At 35.5% G+C, this 24,212-nt stretch overlaps 1 protein-coding gene across 1 annotated transcript in view; it reads left to right on the plus strand.

Annotated features, from left to right (window-relative positions):
- The window catches only part of TNPO1 (transportin 1), a 59,496-nt gene extending 40,026 nt beyond the window's left edge, over positions 1 to 19,470 (plus strand). The window contains exons 12-24 of the mRNA XM_069881129.1: positions 886 to 1,111; positions 3,873 to 4,044; positions 5,483 to 5,569; positions 6,348 to 6,455; positions 6,657 to 6,815; positions 6,911 to 6,998; positions 8,060 to 8,158; positions 8,377 to 8,472; positions 11,256 to 11,331; positions 12,132 to 12,231; positions 13,611 to 13,685; positions 16,241 to 16,383; positions 17,883 to 19,470. Of these exons, the coding sequence (XP_069737230.1) occupies positions 886 to 1,111; positions 3,873 to 4,044; positions 5,483 to 5,569; positions 6,348 to 6,455; positions 6,657 to 6,815; positions 6,911 to 6,998; positions 8,060 to 8,158; positions 8,377 to 8,472; positions 11,256 to 11,331; positions 12,132 to 12,231; positions 13,611 to 13,685; positions 16,241 to 16,348 (1,394 nt within the window). The 3' untranslated portion in view covers positions 16,349 to 16,383; positions 17,883 to 19,470. The remainder of the gene's footprint in view (positions 1 to 885; positions 1,112 to 3,872; positions 4,045 to 5,482; positions 5,570 to 6,347; positions 6,456 to 6,656; positions 6,816 to 6,910; positions 6,999 to 8,059; positions 8,159 to 8,376; positions 8,473 to 11,255; positions 11,332 to 12,131; positions 12,232 to 13,610; positions 13,686 to 16,240; positions 16,384 to 17,882) is intronic.
- The last annotated feature ends 4,742 nt before the right edge of the window (positions 19,471 to 24,212 follow it).

Genomic DNA, 24,212 nt, shown 5'->3' on the forward strand with positions numbered 1-24,212 from the left:
TTAATTCTGCAGCATATATTAATTGGTTTCTCATTAAATAGTGCCAGGATTTTGCAGGAGAGGAATATTTAATAGATTTGAGGAAATAATTTGAAAATAAAATTGAGAAAACATTCAAATATTTTCAGAAATGGAGAAGACCATGCCTGTGACTTCAGTGCCCTGAATGGCTTTTTGTGGGTTGTTCCCCAGTTTAAGTATGATAACCTCTCTTCCCTGTACTTCCTCACAGTCTTCCTTGGCTTTTCGCTGGCATTTCTAGCATCTCTGTCCCTTTTGGGTAATGCCTGCAGTATTGTTCTTTTCCCACAGTCCCAAGCAAACATACTTATTTATAGAAATAGAAAACTTTCTTGTTGGTTTTAATTTCTTAAGCAAGGTAGAAGTAATTCTGGCAGACATCAGTCTGTTACTACCCTTGCTGACTTGGGACGTGTAATTTTGTTGCTGCTCAGTATTTGTATGATATTAGGAGAAAACAAGGAATTTAAATCTCCTAAGAAATCCTTTTTAGTGACGTGATGATTTGTTGTCAAAACTGAGTTTCTTGTGTTGTTACGGTTACTCTGAGTAGACAGGCATAGGACCTCCAAACTCTATAAACTCGTTTGGTTGTACTTCATATACTCCATTTAATATACGAGATTTTCTGGAAATTTGGGAAACGTTGAAGCAGAAATGTAGTTGTAATTAATGTAAGTTTAATTAAGGATTTTAATTATTGTTTGTTTTCTTTTTAGGGCTTGATATAAATTAGGTAGACCTGCTTTGTTATACTGTATTCCTACATGGTAGAGAGTGAAAATACATTCCCTCTAGGAAATAGAAAGCAATAGACGATTTTGTTAATTCTAGTGGTTTAAATAGGTGTATTTTTCCTTCTAGGCTGCATGCAAGGTATGATTCCATATCTTCCTGAGCTGATCCCTCACCTTATTCAGTGCCTCTCTGACAAAAAGGCTCTTGTGCGCTCCATTACATGCTGGACTCTTAGTCGCTATGCACACTGGGTAGTTAGTCAACCCCCAGACACATACTTGAAGCCATTAATGACTGAGTTGCTGAAACGTATCCTGGATAGCAACAAGAGAGTACAAGAAGCTGCCTGCAGGTAAGCCAAAGCTTAAGCAAAAGGCACTATCCATGACCAGTTTTTTCGTGGGAAACTATTTTAGTGCCTTTATCAATGAATGCCTTATCCCATTTGTAGCTCTTAATGCATTTCTTATTCTTCTAAATTGGAGTACATGCAGATTCTTTTGGAATAGTCATAAAATACTCTGAGCTGTAATAACATAAAAAAGTGAATTTGTGTTTTTCTCGTCAAGTTTGTTTCAGAGTATATGAACCACAAAAATGATTTATTGTAGTCAAATAAATAATCTGTTTGTAACCCTTCTTTATTTTCAATATGTGATGTTTCATTGACCAGAAATCTGGCTTTTTTTAATATGCCTATGTACAAGGTTAATTCTGATTGCAATGGATAACTATCCTATCATTGGATTACGGATATTTATATTTAGACCAGGGTTTCAAAAATATTTGGATTATGGTTATTTCAAGGGATGCTCACTTTCTCTTCTGGGCAGATCCTGGAAGATGAGATTCCTTTCTCCCCCTTGTCTGTTCTTATTTTTTTAAAAGAGGAAAATAAATTAATGGATCCAAGAATGGATAGACTGTTAGTTGAATGGGAATGGGTGCACCTCTTATGCAGAAACCTTGTCAAATACAGCTTTTACGTGTCAGTGTGGGGCAGGACTGCACACAGAAGGTTTCTTCATGAAGCAGAGTTACATCTGCATCTGACTGTATTTTTAACACTTGAAACATCATTATCATTACTGTTGTTGTTATTATACCCCACCCCAAATACTGGTAGTGCCTAGGAACAAAGCTTTTGCTAAGCTTCCTGCAAAAGGGGTAGATGTATCCTTGCCAGAGAGCAGATGCGATGAATTTAATGAAATGTACTTAGTAAGATTACAGTTTCCTTTTTTCCTCCAAAACTTTTCAGATATTGGACTAGCAAATTGGTAGGACTTTAATGTCTGCTTCATTCTTTTGATCTTTCCTGAGTAAGCAGGAAAATGATGATATAAAGCTACATCCTCCATTCAGTTTCATATCAAAGGAAACTGTGTACAGATTCTATTTAAAAAAAGAAAACTACCACCAACTCTCACCCCCCCAAAAAAACTCGAAAGCAGACAACCACGTGCCCCCCATTTCTGTTTGTAGTTTCCTTGTCATGATTGAAATACTTTCTAAATTGCAAGGGAAGACAATGATCTGGCTTGTAGAGAAGCTAAAAGCTGCATCTCTGCAGCAAATCGGTGCACAGATCATTAATGTCTACCAAATTGAAAATTGGTGATAAGATACAATGTATTTCATCACTAACTTCTGTCTGGTAGCAGGTGATCAACTACCTAACATTCTTTTCTCTGCTATTGAGAAACTGCTCCCTTAGCAAGTGACACCGAGAAAGATATTTACTGAAACATGTTTTCTGGTTCACATCTTATGCTTTCTGAAAGAATGCTTCATAATTCGCTCTGGAGCGAGTCCAGAGAAGAGCAACAAAGCTGGTGAAGGGGCTGGAGAACAGGTCTTACGAGGAGTGGCTGAGAGAGCTGGGGTTGTTTAGCCTGGAGAAGAGGAGGCTGAGGGGAGACCTCATTGCTCTCTACAACTACCTGAAAGGAGGTTGTAGAGAGGAGGGTGCTGGCCTCTTCTCCCAAGTGACAGGGGACAGGACAAGAGGGAATGGCCTCAAGCTCCGCCAGGGGAGATTTAGGCTGGGCATTAGGAAAAAATTCTTCACAGAAAGGGTCATTGGGCACTGGCAGAGGCTGCCCAGAGAGGTGGTTGATTCACCTTCCCTGAAGGTGTTTAAGGCACGGGTGGACGAGGTGCTAAGGGGCATGGTTTAGTGTTTGATAGGAATGGTTGGACTCGATGATCCGGTGGGTCTCTTCCAACCTGGTTATTCTATGATTCTGTGTTTCTGATTCTAAATAATAACACAATCAAAAATTAATGAATACAATAAGAATGCTAGCCACTTAGTGTTCACAGTTGTATTGTGTCTAATGAAGGCGTTTCTGTATTTGGTTGCACACTAGTAGGGAATTGTTAGCTCAGGCAGCAATGGATGCATTTTTAGTGCAGCAGCAAGCTAATAATAATCTTTTTGACTTTGGCTAGGTCAGTAAGTCTTAACGGCTCATAACTTCTTCCTTTGCTTAATGTTTCTCTGAATCAGCTTGTTTTGCAGAGGGGAGGGAAATGTTTTTGACAGACAACCTGGAAGATTGTTATGATATGTGTTTTGACCGAGGCTGGCTTGAATTGTTCATGCCCTGTCTCTGTCTCTGCTTTTAGCTTTCCATATCTTTCTGTATCTGTTTTTTTGTGTAGGCAACTGCTGAGAGCACAGGCTCATGTTGGCATTGTATGGGCATAACAGCACTAGTGCTTCTACATGCGTCAATAGCATACATTAAAGATAGTGGGCCATTTTTAGCTTAATAGATTTATTATGGTTCCTGTTATTTCAGTTAATATCTTGTGTCTATGTACAGTAGTGCTTTTTTGTTGGGGGCTCTTTGCATGTATGTAATGGGGTTTACAGTGATTGTTCATTATTTTTGCTCATTACAGTTTAACAACTGAATCCTTACATGTTCAGTCAAAGTAGATCAAGGTTATCTCAGTAATACAACTTGTTAAACATATATTGGATGAAACTGAGGAGTAAATACACTTTTATGTTTAAACAGAAATGGGTCCTGTGGGGTGTTTCGGGGTCATCTTGGTTTTGGTTTTTTCCAACATACTAACTGGCTTATTTGTTTGTCCCTCAGTGCCTTTGCTACTCTAGAAGAGGAGGCTTGTACAGAGCTTGTCCCTTATCTTGCTTATATACTTGACACCTTGGTCTTCGCATTTAGTAAATACCAGCATAAAAACCTGCTCATTCTTTATGATGCTATAGGAACTCTAGCAGATTCTGTAGGACATCATCTAAATAAACCAGTGAGTATACATTATGTTCTGTAGAAGCACTCATAATTGAAAACTTGGTTCCATGGATTTTGTAGGGTGCTTTACTTGTTAAAAAACAGGAATGTTGATGTTTCTGCGTACATTCTGATAGCACTGAATACTTACAGGTAAAATAAATAGACTGTATGTAACTTTTCCACTACACGAATTTGCTAATTTGAATAGATGACGGTGTGTAGGGTGGCTTCTGAAATGTGCTTCTTGTAGTGATCTTTTCTTAATTATTCCCAGAATTTTTCAGCTTGGAGGAGATATGTATACCGATATAGAAATTAGATGGAACTTGAGAGAAATTGGTGGAATGTGTGTTATAATTTCAAATGACCACACTTTTTTGGGGGGAACTACTTTTAAGTATTGCTAAGCTGCTCTGTGTGTCATTTTCCAATGTATTGGAACACATCATCACTACAAATTGCTTTATCAGAGTGAGGCAGATGTTCATTTTATAGCTAAAAACATACAATCCTTTGGACGAAGAATAGATAACACACAGGCAAATTGTTTGGATGTTTTTTTAGTGTGTGTATATTAATTAATAGAATATGCATATGTGCCATGCGTACATCTTTTTACCATGGTTATTGAAATTTGTTTTATTATTTTAAAGTGCTTCACGTGGTATAGACTGACTAGGATAAAACAATTTGAGTTGTTTCTATGGCATTTTACTTGACATCTGAGACACCACACCATCAAAGGACCGTGTTTTCAGTGTTTCTCTGGCCCTGGCCACCTTGACATTTGATAGTACCATGAGGAAGCTAAATAGGAGCTCCTGGTGATGGTGGGATTGTATTCAGTCACTTAGAATTTTGTATCTTTGAACAGAGCATTAGCTGGCAGCATCTATTGGCTCTTCAGATACCTTCTGGGAGCAACAACACTAAATGGATGCCTTGCTCAATGTCCTTGTGACTGTGGCTGTGCAGTGGGCAGGGAAAATGCAACAGCATTATACAGGAGGGGTAAGTGTGTCCTTCTGGAGCCACAGGAAATTACTTTCTTCATGAATGCTTAGTTGTTTGACGAAGTTTCAGGAACTTGAGGGGTTAGAGTTGCAGCATCAAAGCGATGGGAAGATGGTTGAGAAGAGCAGGTGGCAGATGCACAGCCAGATTGCATTGCTAGTAAAAACTTTGTGTAGGCCCTGTGGCAATCATATAGGTTTGTAACAACACAGGCAGCTAGCAAAAGTACTTAGGTCCTTTAGCAAAAAATCTTAAGTCTAATTATAAATTCTAATATTAACTACTACATATTGCAATGATTGAATTACAGTACATGAGGGTTTATTTTTGAAAAAGTAGAATATATATCACTTTTTAATACATTGATTTTATAGAATTGAGATAAAATAGTATGCAGTGAAATGTTTTAGCAGCTGATGCGTTTTCATCCTAAACAGGAATATATTCAGATGCTAATGCCTCCATTAATCCAGAAGTGGAATATGTTGAAGGATGAAGATAAAGATCTCTTCCCTCTGTTAGAGGTAAATGTTAAAATTAGAATATTTGTTATCAACTTGTTTTAGAAATTACACTTTTTACTAAAGATGCTTCTACTAGGAAGTATGACTATAAAAGCTGACAGCGTTAGGTATTTCCCGCTATGGAGAAAACATGCTGATTGTAGTAAGAAGATTTTGTGACCAAGGAAATGTCATTAGATTTATCAAAAGTATTTTAGTTTTGGGTTTTTTTACTGACATTCTGGTGTGTTTTCTTTGATTAGATCCTTTTAGGAAAAAAAAAAATGCTTTGTTCTCCTTTCATTCTTCTCTTCTCTTTCCTTGCTTTCCATTCATCCCTCCATTAAAACTATTTTCAGACAAACTGAAGGTATGAACCAGACCGTGTAGTCTATTATTTGTACTTTCTGGGTGTGAAGCAGGAAAGCACCTCTAGAACAACTAGTTCATAACTCCTAGGTAATGTTAGGGCTTGTACCTGGTCATGATACTGAACCTTAGTGTAAGTGTTGGTTTGAATTATCATAATTGTTTTTGTGTGCACTTTCTTGTCTACCTCTAAGAAGATGCTGCTGCTGAGAAATTTTCTCAACTGGCATATGTAGGAAAGAGTAATAACTTGCTGATAGTTTCTTTAGCTCAGCTAATTGGTACTGCCTTTCTAGGTTGCATTTACCTAATCAGTTACATGCGGATACACTTAAAATGCTAATGTATTTAAATTTACCTCTCCCAAGTAAAAGGCACTTCAGGAATGTGAGGAAAAAGTAATGACCGTTTTCTCTCTCTTTAATTCTAGTGCCTGTCGTCAGTTGCTACTGCCTTGCAATCTGGCTTTCTTCCATACTGTGAACCTGTGTACCAGCGTTGTGTAAATCTGGTGCAGAAGACCCTTGCACAAGCCATGGTATTTTTCTATTGCTGTTCTAATGTTGTCAGAATATCTCTTAAACCAGTTCATTAATTTTTGTAAAGTTACGGGTTTGCAGGGAGATTTGTAGTATAACTGTAAAATATCTAAATGAAGCTGCAGTTCTGAAAGTTGTTTTATACATAACCTTGAGAAAATTTAGTACTAATTTTGAAAATGCATCCTTATTTGTTGCAGTTGCATAATGCTCAGCCAGACCAATATGAGGCTCCAGATAAAGATTTCATGATTGTGGCTCTTGATTTACTTAGTGGTTTAGCTGAAGGACTTGGAGGCAACATTGAACAGCTAGTGGCTCGCAGCAATATACTGACACTAATGTACCAGTGCATGCAGGTGAGATAAGTAACCTTTTTGATCCAGGGATTTTCTTTCTTAAGAGAATCAGAAACACTTCTAGAATTGCTGATTTTTTTTCTTCCTCCCTTTAGGATAAAATGCCTGAGGTACGGCAGAGTTCTTTTGCATTGTTAGGTGATCTGACAAAGGCGTGTTTTCAGCATGTTAAGCCTTGCATCGGTATGTTTCTTTTAATATCAAACAATTAACTTGCTTTACAAACTGATAAGAGGGTGGTTTAGACATTGTTAAGCTCCCTGTTCTGTGAATTGTCTTTTCATGGTGATGTGACTTTTCGTTTTCTGTTATCAGCAGCCAGGGTCTGTAGTCTTTTCCTCTTCAAATTGTGTGTTTAAGACATTGGGTTTTTTGTAGGCAGTGCAAAAGTTAATTTTTCTCCCTGATTTTTATAGTGTAACAAGCTACCTGTTGTGCTGGAACACAGCAAAACAAATGTACTTGGACTTCAAATAGTTGCTTACTTTAATAGATTCTTGAATTTATAGCTTTCTTTGTTCTACTAGAATCTATTGTTATGTACAAATACATATATTGAAATTAGGAAACTTGACTAGAGGGTAGGTGTCATTTGGGGTTTTTTGCTTTGTTTTTAGTTTCAGTAGGGAAATAGCATCAGTTATACAATTCCATGATATTTGCTGTCTTTCCCTGCAGATACTCTTGAGATACACTTAACTTGCCAAATGAATGCTTAGATAGGCTTGGAATTTAAAATTTATTTGGCAGATGTCATAATCCATCTTTGTGACTAATTTTTTCTTAAAATTTAATCAAAGGTGTGATTGCCTTCTAGGCGCCTTTGCTTTTTCAAGCACAGCAGAATATATAGCTATCCAGGTGATTTGAGGTTTGTTCAACTATATTACGCAACAACAAGTACTAGTGCCTGTGGATTTTTTCTTCCCTCCCCTTGCCCCAGCAAGAGAAGTGGGAAAAAAAGTTTTTTAGAGTTACATAAAGATAGGGACTATTAGAAACATTTTAAAATCATAATTTAAAAGTATTTGCATTCATCTACTTAGGTTCTAAAATCCAGGTTAATCTGATATATAGCAGAAATATAGTTCTTACTAATTCATCTGTAACACTTTCCAAGAATTTAAATAGACTTACATGATATTTTTAAAATGAAGTTTGGTATTTTTTTTCCTCCTGTGGTCCAGTTTTGGGACAAGGTGGTTGCATTGTGTGATGAGATTTTAAAATGTTGTTCTTTCTAGCTGATTTCATGCCGATTTTGGGAACCAACTTAAACCCCGAATTCATTTCTGTGTGTAACAATGCCACCTGGGCAATTGGAGAAATCTCCATCCAAATGGGTAAGATATAATTTTTTTTCTTTGAATCTCTGCACTTCTAGCATAGTTTGTCTAGGTGTTTTTTGGGATTTTTTTAGTGACACTTTAATGTAATAATTTAATTTAAATTTGAGAGTCTTGTCCTTGTTAGTAAATGCAATATACCCAGTCTGTTTAGACTTGTGTATTAATGGTCATTTTCTCCTGAATCTTTTCTCTTTTTTTCTGGGCTATTTCAGGTATAGAGATGCAGCCTTATATTCCAATGGTGTTGCACCAGCTTGTAGAAATAATTAACAGACCAAACACACCAAAGACGTTGTTAGAGAATACAGGTACCCAAACACTGAAGCATATATGGTGAAGGGAATGAAAAATGTTTTATAATGATTTCAAAATCGCCTAGGGGAATGACACCAGAACAGATTTTATTGCTATGTGTTTGTTTTTCTTAAAAAAAAGACTCTGTTTTGCAGAAGCTTTACAAGTCTCAGTCTTGCTGCGAACGAGCTATCATATATCTAGATTCTTAAAGTTATTGCTATCTCACTTTAACATTTATTTATCATGTTTAATTATTCTTCCAATTATATTTATGTACTAAATGTGACAAATATATACAGTAACACTTAAAGGCGTAGTTCACACTGAATTTAATGTATGCATGTCCTTATACCTGTGTACTGTATATATGTGTCTAGTGTTTGAAACAAATGTAATTGGCATAGATAAAAAGCAATCATGGACTCTCAATTTATGAAAAATGCAGTCTTCTTTTTAGATAAACTTCTAATATCATACACAAAAATCTAGATCTGTGATGGTAGTTTTACCACAACATAACTGAAATTATGTATAACTTCTGTTACCTGGTAATTTAATAACAAATTTCTGAAAAGCATTCTAATAATGGCATGCATGTTTTACGTTCTGGCCTGCAGCTTTGACTTCCAAATTGAGAGCAATCCCCAAATTCCTTACTGAATTGGGATTTCTGAGGCTTGTTTCTTTTGCATTTATAGAGGGCACGTTCTGGTATGAAGAGCACCTTCCATACTTCAGCAAAACTTTATTAATAATTTGGCTCTACTAATAGAGGGTTTTTTTTCCCCTGTTTGAAAACTAACTGTATGGTAAGAAAATGTCAGTTTAGTCATTATACCTGACATGATAGAAAAATATGCAAATTCAGTGGTACAGTTCTGGGTTTTTGAGCTAAGCAAGAGAGAAGTTTAGGAGAGATTTTCAATGTATATTTTTTCCTCTGTTACTCTTTAAACTTAAAAGCTGTACCTTCTTGCTCCCCTGCCCCCATTTAGTATGGAAGGTGAACTTAAAGAAAAAATTACCTAGTCACCTGGCATATTATAGGTACTACTTTTTGAAAAGGTAATTTTGGAAGAAATACCTACTTACTGTGAAATCTACCATGGAAGAGCACAGCAATATACATTTTCTTTCCCCAAACCCTTGCCCTGCCCTGTTCCTCTGCACTGATGGATGTGTAATACCTGTAACTTAGAGGCATTCAGTACTTAAATGTTTGCTTCCATCATTGTTAGAATTTTTTGGAAGCATCCAAACACAGCCTTTCTTTTTTCATTCTCTTAATAGTTACTTTAAATGTGGATGCATAACTGCAAATAAATGTTGAATGTGGTGTACTTAAGTTTGTTGTGGGATATTGTGCCACTAGTATGTGCACGAATATTACTTTCTGCTTTAGCTTGTTATGCAGTGCGCTATGAAAACATCAGACCACTTTAAGTAAAAGTAATTGCATAGGAAAAAACAGCACATGTCAAAATTGAGCTTTGACAGAGATTACTATTCTTTGTACAGACAGTAGGTGTGAGAATTTACAGATAAAACTTACATGTATTTTCATTTGAAAGTAGCACTTGAAATGCAGTTTAATAAGTGAGATCTGCCAAAAATTTTGGGCAATGCATGTTGAAATTGAGTCAGGGCAAAACAGTACATTACCAGTGAGCTGCAATTTTCATGGAATGAGTATGTCCCAGACTGCTGGTATATCCTACACCAAACTTTTACTGGAGAAAGCATCATCTGCTTTATTGCATGTTTCATGAAACTGTTCACAAATGCCTGTTAATTAGAGTGTTGCATAGTATGTCCCTTGAACATAGGTTTCCTTTCTCTGCTTCATATAAATCTGCTGGATTTTAGTATTATTCATGTATTTTGCTTCAAGTAATCCTGATACATTATTCCCCACACTCTCCTTTTTCTAAAGATTAATCTTTTGTGAGTTGAGCAAACACCATTAAAACACATGTCCATGATATTTTCTTCAGTCCAGTCTGTCCCTCAGAACAAAGGACCAAACTACCTAGTCATGTGAAGAAGCAATTTTGCTTTCCATGTGTCCTTGTGCCTTTGTGTCAGAAGTCAGGTTCTTATGACTTCTATGAGGAAGCCTTTTGTGAACAGGAGAAGTATTGGGATTAAAGAGCTAATTTTCTGCAGTCAGTTGCTGTGAGTTAGCAACCACTTTAAATTCTCTATGAGATTATGAAGAAAACAAATATTTGGTGCTCTTTGAGATGTGTTTCATATTTGTAGTTTTTTTAGACGCGCAACAATATTTTTCCTTGTGGAAGTACTTACAGGTGTATTTTTACTGATAGAGTACATGTATTAAAGCTTGGAATTCTAAACATTGAAAAAACTAAAATGATTAGAACTGAAAATGGTTAATTCTTTTTCATTGGAAGTATCCATAGTAGTCCATTTGAATAAAAACTTTGAAATGTATGGTAGGTAAATTTAGTAGAAGAGATACTTCAAAGAGGGCAGAACAACTGTTTACATCAGAAAGCCTTTGGATTTTAAATTGTGTTTTTGGTGTTCTCTCATTTACTTCTTTAATTTTTCTTTTACCCTGGAGAGTATACCATATATGTTGCTGCCTCTTATTTAGGGGGTGGTAATAAACAGCACTGGTGAAATCTTATGTTTATTATCATACACAGATTCTGTTGGTTTCTGTTTCTGAGTTATTTGTTGTTTTTTCTTTATTTTTTCTCCTCCCCCCTCATTTGCTCATGTCTTGGTTGGCGTTTGGTGGTGTATAACCGTGATTGCGTTACCTTAGCAATAACAATTGGTCGTCTTGGTTACGTTTGTCCTCAAGAGGTGGCCCCCATGCTACAGCAGTTTATAAGACCCTGGTGTGTATTATTCAATCTTTTTTTTTAATTCATTTTTCTTCACTCTCTTTCTTTCTTTCTTTCTTCTCTCTATCTCACTTTTAGATATATTTTCAGTTGGTTACAAAATCTCAATCCTTAATCATTGCCAACCATGTGACTAATCTTGTCCTATCAGGTTTGTGAGTTTTTAGTAGCACCGTCATGTATTCTTTATGTTGTGGCTAACGACTAATTTATGCATGGGATAAGATTGTCACATGCTTGCTGTGTTAAAGCTTGACTATGAAAGAGCATTTTAAAATCCACCAGAATGATAATACAATGCATGCAAATACTGTAAAATTTAAATTGTGCATTACTTTACTTAAAATTCAGTCTGAGGCTTGATTTGCTGTAAGGAATACATGTTTATAGATTTGTTATGTATTAAATAGCTTGCTTGCTGCTGTAAAAGTTAAATAACTGTTCTGTAAGTGGTATCTGACATAATTCATATTGTGATAGTAGTATATGTTCCGCTTCTAGTAATGATAGTTCTTATAAATATTTCAGATACGTGTTTCTATTGTATTTGATGGAATACAGGTCACACTATCTAACTGTATATGGTACAACAGGCGAACACGATTATGGAGGTGATGCCTATTGGGAATATACTAGTAAAGACTTTGAGCCACAAGTGTTTTTCTAAGTCTTCAAAATATTGTTTCATATTATCTTATCAGTGTGGCTTATTCCATCAAATACTGTCATCTAGTTCTGGCCTGACTAAAGTAAAAGTAATAGTGTTAGCTAAGTTTTGCTTTCCAACTTGCTAGGTGCACCTCTTTACGAAACATAAGAGACAATGAGGAAAAGGATTCAGCGTTCCGTGGGATATGTACCATGATCTCGGTCAACCCCAATGGAGTAGTCCAAGTAAGATTCATTATCAGATCTGAACTTATTTACCCATGTGAAATTTAGTGAAAACTGTATTTGGAGTATGAAAATTTTAGCTTGATGTGATTTCCTGCAGTACACAATGTAGCTTTATTTTAAGCTCAAGGCAGACAAAATGTTTATATTGCAAATTACATTAGCAAGATGCTTCAGTAATTATCGCCAAGCAGAGGAAAGGGGAAGAGTATTTTTAAATTCAGTTTTTGTCTGTTACTTACAAAGAATATGTAAATAATGAACTTTGATTAAAAAACTGTATTTTGCTACTTCTATCAGGTTTTGCTCAGGATATGTATGAAAATATAAGGCAGATATAAGGCAGAAGGAGAACAAAAACAATAACCACCCCTTCATTCTTAAAACTTGGGAAGGGAAGATTCTGTTTCAGCCTTGGACATAGTGTTTAAATGGGCAGTGAGATGAGGAACATGGATCTCTTTAGAACAAATGGTACATCTGAAGAAGAAGCTATGACTTTGTTTTCCACATTCCAAAGTCAAGCAAGTTGTACCAATGAGTGTATTTCCTAAGAGGAAAATGAAAGTGATTTTTTCCTCTCCTCTGCCTGGAATTCCTCTTGCTACAATACAAGAATTGAGCCTGTACCTTATTCTGAAATTTTCAGTTCATTTCACTTATGCCTTATTTGGCACTTAGCATTTCCCCCTTCTGTCCATTTGTTTTTTCACATAGGGGACATTACAGTTAAGGGCTCTTCATTATCTCTCCTTCTCTGTAGTTATCCTTAGTTCCTACCCAAAACAATGTGCATTATCAGCTTAATGATTAGACTGGTGCTTTAAAGGTGTAGTAGGAAGTAATGCATGACAGCAGATGAACTGAGTATAAGGGATTTTGGAATGACCTTTGCTTTGAACCTGTATGATAAACATCTTGTGTCTCCCAGAAAACACTTGTGGCTCTGCTGAGGGGAAAAAAAAATGTATTTCTTTCAACTAGAAATGTGAGAGGGAGAAAGTTGTGATCGTGGTCTTGCGTTTGTTGCCTGTTATTAAAGTGATTAATTCTTGAACTCAAGATGCGTGCTGAAGGAATCAGCGTTAGACCCAAGTGTGGTGTGCAAGGGCGGGGTTTGAAGATTTTTTTAACTGTGATTTTATTTAATAAGAAACCTTATTAAACAAAACTATTCCTATGCTCAGCTACTTCTATTTCTGAACATTTAGGTGTACAGTAATTGACTGTCTGAAGTATTTGGAAAATAAATACATAAAGTCAAAACTCGTTATGAATTAGCATGAAAAATCTTGCATGGTTCACAGAATGAACATCAAGCATTGTTTTCAGACCTATAAATCAAGATTTCTAACCTATATTATTGTTTAATCTTATAGGACTTTATTTTTTTCTGTGATGCTGTTGCATCGTGGATTAGCCCAAAAGATGATCTCCGAGACATGTTCTGTAAGGTATGGTTCCTAGTATAACAGTGTCTCTTTATCATAGTAATTTGGATCCTCTGGGTTTTTTTTTTCCTGCTTTCTGTTTCCACTGATAGCCCTTATTGTTTTGTGGTAATGGAGGCTTCTTTGCAAGGTCATAAATTTTAAGATGGAACTACATAAAAATCCTGACTTTTTTCTTTAACCTCTGTTTTCATATAGGTATTTGGGTTATTCCAAACTTTTTAAAACAGTATTGACAAGTTCATCTAAGCTCTTACTTGAGGGGATAATCATCCTCAAAAACTTCAGATAGTGTCCAGCTTCCACCTGCATTTGGAAGAACAAGGAGGTTTATACTGCATTTAGTGTGTGGTTCAAGACTTTTTTGCTATGAAGATGCCTACTTTATTTTGGAGAAATAACTTGAAAATTGCAAATGAAAAGCATTCCAGTGGTATCCTGATCTGTTTCTCTTATTCCTGCACAGAGTAGTTCTCAAGGTTGCTTAATATTCTCCTCAGAAACCCTCTTGATTGAGCAAGTTTCAAGAAACTGCCACACAGTTATACCCAAGAAAACTCTGCTAAACAAAGTGTCAAATAAGCAAAAAAAACCCAGACAGAATGTGATATATTGTGTTTTGACACTAATGTCTTAGACTAAAAAAAAAAGAAAAGAAACAAACTTTATTTCAGTTTCATGAAGAATGCTGCTGCTGTTCGGTAATGTGGCCCCCCATATAAGTTGTAGAGTGAAATTTGTTTTTAGGAAGAGTGTATGTGAAAATTTCATGATACTCCTGTTAAGCCAAAAATCAAGCATGTTTATAAGTACTTACTAGGATCATGGTTCAGTATTGGCATTTTTTCATCCAGGTAATGTGCAGCTGTGGCTGTGTGTGTTCTGGCATCACCAGAAGAAAACAGGAAATACTTACAAGCTTAAAGGAAAGTCTAGGATGCTGTCTGTGACAATTGTCCAGAACAGTCTCAGTGCACATTTCTGTGCTGGTCCTTCAGCTTTGAATACTTCGTTCAGTAAGTTAGGGTCCTCATTTTCACATTCTTTCCAGGTTTCCATGTGGGATTTAATGCATTCAAACTAGACAAGAAAAGCAAAAAAAAGCTTTCTTCAAGTGATGCTATGCACAGTTTTTAGATTAATTCCTTATGAATACGTGATTGCTGTAGTCCAGTTAGTTGTTTTTCCAACAATAATTATGCCCTTCAGGAACAATGGAAAACATCTGGATTGTCCAGTGCTTCTTGTTTTGTTTTTTAGCACTAGAGCTGAGAGAGAAAATGCCACTTCCAAGAGCGTGGGTAGATGAGCTGCCAGTGTTAAAATCTGACACGTACCCTAAGAATCTTCGTGCTTTTTGTAAAAGTAGGGTATCTGAAGACTCTAGCTAAAATTCTCATTTGCTAAAACTCTACTGGACATGATTTTCTTTCATCATACCTGAGTATTTTTAGACTTTCAGTAGTTCCTTGGCAGCTGGCTGATCTGATTATTTGGGTTAAGAAAGAGGTGAGCCTGCTTGTGGAAGGTCTCTTTCAGGGACAAAAGCTGTAAGTTAACTGATGATGCTAATGTCATTATCACTACATCCCGTTTAAAAACAGCTCTGCTTGATAATGTTGCATTGAGGGTGTACTCATTACCATAAGCCTTAACTTTGACATTGCCTTTTCTGTGCAGATGTGGAACAGGCTGTCAAGAATACAATTCAGTGTCATTGAATTCTGGGGGCTAAAAAAAAAAAAAAGAAAAACAAGGCTTTAGATTCTATTGGCATAATTTTCTATGAGGAGGAGCCATTCCACCTGCTTTTGTTTTTTCTGATGTTTGCCTTTAAACTGCTCTTTCAGAGCCAACATACTGAGAGCTTTTTGACAGTATCATTTAATTTTCATATATTTCAGTTACTTATTTTGTTGGGAAGTCCAGACTGAAACTTGAAGATTGTTTTTTCCCTTTTTTGCTGGCTTTTGTCTGCCACTGACTGTGGTTCCGTGTTCTTTCAAAACACAAAAGATTTTTGGCTTCATTTTTAGCCACAGTTGTCTTGCAGGTTCCACAGAAAAAAAAGAGAGCTGTCATAGGATGCCTTTGCATTTTTCTAGAATTTGACAGGTATTGATTCTGTCAAATGCTGGCTGCTATTCTGACTCTGCTTTGTTCCCACAATATATTATGCAGGTGGGGGAGTGGGGCAGGTGGAGCTAATAGAGAAATCTTTACATATACAAGCTGTGTCAATTGATAAAATGTTTAGCATTCTGAAATGGCCTAACTCTTATGTTGTAAGCCACCTTACTCGTTAAAAATACATATTGATATGTATACATACACTGATTTGTATGGATAGCTATGTTCTCTGTTACCCTTCTAAGAGAAAAGCATATCAGTTAAGACAGACATAATTGGACTTCCGTTGTTTCTTACTAGCGTTTTGGCATTGGAAGATTCAGATGGACAGATACAAAATCCAGCAGTTTGTGGCTTACTGCATATGTTGCTTGTAAATAATATATCCAACTTTTACTGAGTGTCTTGACTTCCTCCCTCATTTGTAGATTCTTCATGGATTTAAAAATCAAGTTGGGGATGAGAATTGGAGGCATTTCTCTGACCAGTTTCCTCTTCCCTTAAAAGAGCGCCTTGCAGCTTACTATGGAGTTTAACCTCATGCACTGTAGCTGCAGTCCCATAATTAGAGGTAAGCACAAAAATCTTCTTTGCTAAACAGAGCTGTGTAACAGTCTTTCTCTCTGTTTGCATTATATGAAACATAAATTAATTCATCAGACCAGCATTTTTCAAATAAGCTGGATGAGATCTTTCCTTCCTCTAAGAAGGAAAAAGAAGGATGATGGTATACCTGATAGTAGCTGTAGCAAAAGCAGTTGTGTGACTGTTATTTTATCTTTACAGAGAGCGAGAAAGAAAGGAAAAGTGAGTGTAAGGTATGCATAATTAGCATATCAAGATAAGGTTGGAAGTGTAGGTATAACCAAATGCCAGTTCAAGTTTAATAAGCAAAGTGATGAACATGATCCTCAAGCCATCATACCGAAGTTCCCTTACATCTTAGGAATTAGTAGATGTCAGATGTGGTCTAAGCAGGAATGTTCCTCTAGGATTCAAAAGCAAGTTGTTAACACACATCAGCCATAAGAAGACAGATACACGACTAACCATATACTAGGTCGTCTTTGCCCTGAATGACCTACTGTAACTGTAGAGCTTGATGTTTTGGGAAGACTGATGTGTTTATTATTGCCATGTTCTGTTTTGTTCCCCAAGTCAGAATTGTTAACAGTTCTGGGCAGAGAAGGATTCAGCTTCAGCAAAGAACTGTGCTAGTGCATTCTAGAATAGTTCTATTTTTATATAACTGTGTTTTGTGTGCTATCTGAACATACTGTATAAAGGAAATTTCCTATGTGTGAAGTATATGATAACTGTGAAGAGATTATTATACCATCCAAAAAACAGGGTGAGTTAAGTTATTCATTCAGTTTTAATATAAATTTGATACTTGCTGTAGAATTTTTGTACTGAAATTATGGGAGTGAGTCACGCAATTCTGGTTTGGTTTTGAATGAACAACTAAAAAGTCAGCCTAAGATTTTTTTTCAAAGTCCTTCCATAAGAAATCCTGTACGAATTAGAAGTTTGATTTGAACAATGAATTAAAAATAAACTGATTTCAAACATTTACATATTTATCAATGAGGGCATTTTAGTTGTAACATGGGGGTGTTGCCTCCTAAATAAGAGGGATCCATACTGATAAAACTTGGCGTTATTCTCAGTTTGAACTGAGGCAATGCTATAGCTGTCTTGGTTCATCCATCGATATTTGAAGTTCTTAGGTCAGTAACAGATATGTCTAATATTCTTTCTCAATTTTGTAACTACTTCATAATTTTGTGCTAAAAATCAGAAAGTTTGTTAGCATATATAGGGCTGGTTTTGTCTTAAATCTAAGCTTAGCCACAATAGTGGAACTGTCATTGTAGCTTGAAAGCATACATTGATATTTTGTTAATAATTGTTTACTTGATATAAGTGTTAAAAAAAATAGATGTATAAAAAAAGTTAAAGCTTGGCATCTACTGCTTAAAAAGGCAGAAAAAGCGCTCTTTATGCACAAATCTATCAGTTAAAGTTCAAGGTAAGATTTAATTATACTGTTATCTTTTCCTTTTACAGGTCCTTCAGTCTGGGAGACTATGAGGGAGCCTCTGCACCCAGGGAAAATGTTACCCTTTACTGGGGGGAAGGGTAAACCAGTAGGGAATACAGTACAATCCCAACCCTACTGGGAGGGGCGGGAGGGAGGTGTTGCCGTCACTGTATTAAGTCGATGTTGGGAAATGTTTTAACATCTGGAGCTTTTGTGGGTGGAAATCTGTCTCCTATTACAACTCTGCGCTGGATGTGAAGAAGAAAAAAAAAAAGAATCTAGTCACAAAACAGCACATTCTGGAATATTGTGGGGAATTATACCAAAATAAGAACCATATAATTGAACCATAGGAATACATAGAGAGGAAAACTATTTTGCGCACAATAAAGGAAACCTAAGAATGGGGGTCACAAACAGTAAAAGGCTTTCTTTTTTCTTTTATGTTTTTTTGAGTAAGGGTTTTCTACATTATTTCATTCTGCTTGATGGGATTCCTAGGTATTTGCATGTTAATGAAGAACTACACAAATGAAGTTAGTACAGTTAAAATGCAGCTTGTGTCTGTATTAGGAGCAGGCACTTGCAGTGTAAAATATAGAAATCCCATCATAAATTAATAAAGGTTAACTTAGACAAAGTGAAGCAACCTGCAAGCTGCCAAATGAGTCACTCCTTTCATTTTTGGGGTAAGGGGAGGGACATTGCAAAGGAAAGACTGACATCTTAATTTTTACATTAAGAAGAATTAAAGTAGTGGATATGATTTGATTATTGTACTTCATTAGATTTAATTTCTAGAGTAAGGCATTATTCTTAACGTGCAGTTTAAGGTTCAGGCATGCGTTCTGGCTCATAGTGATCAGAAGTAATTTAAATTAGTGGGAAAGTAGCATGCTTGCATCACATAGAGTGAAATTGGTATACATTTACCTATGTTGCGCCAGTTTTGTGTTGCAGTTTACCAATTCAATATAGCCCTGCATTTAAAATTCCTTTTTAAGATTCTGTGGACTTCATTTTTATTAAGAATATAGATATAAAGTACTGTAGTTAACAATTAGGCCTTGAAATACCTTTTTAGGATCTGTTAAGAATAAGATTGATATTGTATTGTGTGTAACCTGCACAATGTGGAAAGCTGATATAGCTGTGCAAAATATTTGCCTCTGTGCTGTCAGTGTGATGTGCTTTCTGCATGGTTATATACTAGTGATTTTATCAGAATCTCTAAAAATGAGTTACTTGGTAAGACCCGTTAAAGGCTGCATAAGTGTTAGTTGGCACGTAAAGACAATTGTAGAAGTTGGTGACATGATTGCTATATTTGTGTTTATTCCCATTCAACATATTATCTTCTACGCTTTTTAGTTCAAAGCATGATCTTAAAGAGATGTTTAAGTTAATGGATGTAATGCAGGGTATCTACACTGTATTGGCGCATGTTGGTGGCCCTTTGTGATGTAGTTAAATGCACAAGGGTGCAAGTTTAAAGCTACAGAGTGAAAGTTGGTTTGGATCCTCTTCATTTCATTTGTTTAGCTTTTCTGTTGTGGTTTTTTTCTCTACTTACATGTATTCCTGTGAATAAATCCTTGTTAAGTTAACCCTTTACTTTTCCTTCCATGTGTATTTTCTTATGTACTGTGAATGTGAAATCCTAACTGGTACACTTGATCTTGTGTCCATCTGAAAGTGGCAAGTCTTTAATAATTTAGATTGCCTAAAGAGTATCCCATGATGATAAAGGAAAATGGAGAGATTTTTAACTCTGCTGGTCAGAGGTGAAGCCACACCTTTCCATTTTTCAAGTGCTGCATAATTAATCTGCAAAACAAAATTAAGCCATAACAGCCTTTTTGTAGATTTAGTTTCTCACCTTTGCATTGCAGAATGGATACTGGATAACAGTTTTGGGGATTTTTGTTTGATTGTGTTTTGTTTTTTGTTGTTGTTTTTTTTTTTAAGAACTTGCTCTTCTTTGCATGGTTCTGTTCTTTGCCTGTTGAATGATTTAGCCATTGCACTGAAGTTTGAGCTGTGTGAGTGTGAACTTAAAAATGAGGTTTAAAGAGTTTTGATTTTTTTTTTAATGCATGATAGCATGCATGTTTTACATGCCCCCCACTTTTTTTTTTTGGCTTTTCAAATTTTAATGGATTATGCCTGAAGAATTATTTAGACATGTACTGTATGAAGTATATTCAGTAATGCTAGTCCATAATATTTATTCAATTTGGTCAAAATTGCACGTGATAATTTGCTTTCAAATTACATTGCTTTGGTAGCAAATACAAAATTCCTTCTGTAATAACTCTGAAGTAAATTAATAGTAGTCACGATGAACACTTTAAAAACAATCTCTGGAAGGGGGGAAAAACCTAAACCTTTTAAATTTAGCAAGGTGGGATATTACTTCAGACCCAAACTTGCTTTAATTTTGAGTATGTTTGAAGACTAGAGAAGAGTTTCAGAGAAATTACATTTGAAAATACGTAGAATAGAAAATCTACCCAAATAATACTGTAGCATAACAGCTAGAGTCTGAGTTTACCTAAACTTCTTAAATTTCATAAACTCCCTTTAACCAAATAAACCACTCCACCTCACCTCAGATTAGTTTAGCTTAGGATGCCACTTTTGTACATACAAGTTTTAATATTGTACAGGTGTGAACTGATCTGGTATAACAGCAAAGAAAATAATAAAATGAGGCAGAAATAAACAGTACGGACAAAACAGTCTTTAGTATCAGTAAGGTCTCTCATGGTCTATTTTAAAGCAAATAAACCATATTCCTAATTCATAATATAGTGGAGAGATTTGCAGAAGCTATTTAGGGTATAATGTGGAGTAAGAAAAGATCTGAATCAGCATTAACATTTATAATTCAATTATTGCATCATGGGATATATAAAAAATCTTATTTCTTGTGTTGTAGTCTTTGACAGATCTTGAATGTTGACTGAATGTTTATACTGGTAGAATCATGAGTTTCTTTGTTACATTCCAGTGTTTCTGCCTCTAGGCATGCTTAAAAGCACGGCTTACTTCATTTGCTCCTTACACACTGAATAAAGTGCTGTTGGTGTGCTAAACTACAGAAATAGCCGCTGCTAAGTAATGGTGTAGATTTTCTACTTGAATATTTGTTGTAGGAACCTCAGGAGGTCAGTGTTTACTGGTTTTATATATGCCTTTTTCCTGTTCTGAGTTTCCCTTTTGGAAGGATTCTGAGAGTGAACAAAAGCTGCTGATCAACCTAAGTTGGTAACAGAAAGTGTATTTAAAATCCTTATAAATGCATCTTTTTGGCAGTTCTAAATCGCTGTTAAATTAATCTCAACTGAAGTTCAGTAGTAAATTTTTTCCATTACGCGTTCAAGAAACTACTCATTTTGTTTAGGGGAAAAGATTAGAGCAGTTCATTACTTTAACCAGTGCAAACAAAAATAATCAATTTTGTAATTTTTTTCCAACGCTTGATTATTTTCTAAATCAGTGAATATGTATATATTTAAATTGTAATAAGCTAATTCTTATGCTTTAGTTTATTGCTCCTTAAAGCTTATACTCAAAAGATGAATTCAGTTTTAGATGAATGGGTTTAAAATTTATAATCATAATTTTTAAAGGTTATGAAGTAGCATAAATTTTGTAACTAACAATATTGATAGACACTGTGATGGAGTTTTTTTGTTAGGACTTTTTTGTTAGCATCAATCTTAATTACTTAAACTGCATATATTGTATAATAGTTAAATGTATATTTTAAAACTTTTAAGTGGCTTTCCTCAAGCTAAACTCATTGCTACTCAGAAATATTCAAATTCTAGCTTTATCTCAGGTGAATACTCTTGTACCCTTTTTGTTCAGAACACATGCTAATGAAAATGTGTCTTAATTGTATCAGTTTATGTATTCCATTTAGGTAGCTTCTCTGTCTTAAACCTACTCTAAATTAACCTTCTACTGTGGGACAATAATGACTTTTGCTTCACCTGTTTTATTCATATTGAATGTATTAACAGATAAGGTGCAAAAACATTCTTCCCTTGAGGAGAATGCATCCATATTCAAACAACTGAAATATTTCTTGAAAAAATGCTTTAAATGCAACATTATATTGGAAATGGTTTCAGATTCCATCAAGGAAAGAAGTTGCAACCTAACACTAATTGCTTAAATGCTATCTCTTTCATGAGGATGGTAGATTCATAAAGCTTCTATATAGGGTCTAAAGAGTAACTTTTTATCTTAGATAAAGGTTGAGCTCTACAGTGAAATGGCAAAACATTCTGCAGTTATCTCAGATAGACGCTGATGTAGTTTGCATATGTGTTTGGTACATATTACATAAGTATTTCCAGTAACCTTATCTTGAATAACTAAAGCTTGATCAGTAGCTGTGCATTTCACTCACCTATGCATTCTCCAGAATGACTTGCATCCGTTGGTCTTCTAGGTGTTTTTCTCCAGTTTATCTGCCACTGATGCTTGCTCTTTGCACTTAATGGTTGGAGCAAGCCAGTTTTAGTATTATATTAAATGGGGATCTGGGGTGAGTGCTCTTGCTGCTCACCCTATAGAATATATTCTGCTAAAATAATATGGATACTTATTCACTTGAATGTACTTATATGAGGGAAGTTTAAAATGGATGGAGCCCTGTCTAGTGTTACAGTATACTTTAAATAAGCCAAATCCACATCTCAAAGAATTCAGCACTTACAATATGGTATGATTTTCCTATCAGCTGGTTCTGTTGTGTTACTTTTGCCTTAGGTACCTATTTCCTTATTTTGAGTGAGCAATAAAATTGAGAAGGTCTGGGTGTTTTCTGCAAGGATAGCAATTAGGAAAGATGATTGGTATAAGCAGGTTCATTTGGCTCTTGAAATCTAGTGTAATAATATCTTTTATCATGGGAAGAGATAGGTAGTTATGTCATGCATTGTCTCACTAATACTGGACATTTCTAAAATTTTAAATTGGATGCGGTATACAAAACAGTTCAAAATGAAAGATGACTGGATCTTTCTGCTGACAACTTAGGTTGTATGAGTTTTGCTTGAAAGCTTTAAATCTGATTTTTCTGTATCTGCCACAACGTTGGAATGTTTCCTGCAAACATATCCTCCTGCAAGCTCTCAAACTGTACTAAATTGAGTGATATTTCTTGAAGTCTGCCTATGTGCTAACAGAACTTCATTTTAAATAGAATATGGTTTTAATTTTTGATAAGCTGCTGAATTTTAAAGAATTTTTGGGGCCACCAAATATTTTGGATCATGCAGAGAATATATATTGTACTGTAGTAATTTTGTATTTACATTTGTATGATGTGACATAATAGATGTGAATGTTAATCACTGCTTGACTATGTTAATAAAGTTGTTTAAATATAGATGTTGCATTCCAATTTTTAATATAAGATTAAAATTTCACGTTCAGTTTGTTTTATCTGACCCAGTAATGCACTCTTTGGGCTCACGCATGTAAATTCTGGAGTCTCTTGATTAAGGATTTTCATTTTTCCTGAAGGAAAATGATCTTTGGAGAAGTTAAGGTAATTCATTTTAAATGGTACATGCTGCTTGAAGGCAGATCGGTTTAGAAATAGAAGGTTTACATGAAATGAAGTTAATGCCTGTTGAATGATAACCTGTAACTGCTTTACTACTGAGAAATGGTACATTGGCTGTATTTTTTTTCAAAACAGCTGATGCTTGCTAAGTCTGAGCAAATGGAAAAGGGGAAAAAAAATCGTTCTCATGACTTGTTCTATCATTAATGGGGGGGGGGGGAAGACTAAATTAGAAATAAATTAAAAATATTCAAGACCTTGAACCAAATCTTGCAGTAGTCTTAGTCTGATTTTTATCTAGCATTTATTGGACCATGATAATACAAATTATTTAATTATGTCCTTCCATTTATATAACTTCCTGATACAGGAGTCCCTAAAAAGAAAGTATGAAACTAATGGTAGTAACTCTCTGGACAAAGTCCACTCATGTTGATTTAATATTTTATGTTCATTTCTAATATTCAACAGTTGGTCAATAGCATGTAGAGAAGTTAGACAATTGCATATGTCTAACACAGATCCTATAGTGTAATGATTAAATTCTGCCTCGAGAAGGAGAAGGTGGCCATGGAATAGCTGTTAACAGCAGTGTAGGTGTGTAGAGACCAACTTGTTTAGCAGAGAGATCAGTTCCTGTCAGCAGGGTGCATCAGTAACTAGGGAAAAGGTTTGTTTTCTTTCAGCCTTCCCTACCCACATCCCTTGTGCTGTGTGTTACCTATGACAGAACAGATGTCTTATTCAAGTCTCCTACTACCAGCTCAGA

The sequence above is a fragment of the Phaenicophaeus curvirostris genome, chromosome Z (genome assembly GCF_032191515.1).
Source record: "Phaenicophaeus curvirostris isolate KB17595 chromosome Z, BPBGC_Pcur_1.0, whole genome shotgun sequence".
Classification (NCBI taxonomy): domain Eukaryota; kingdom Metazoa; phylum Chordata; class Aves; order Cuculiformes; family Cuculidae; genus Phaenicophaeus; species Phaenicophaeus curvirostris.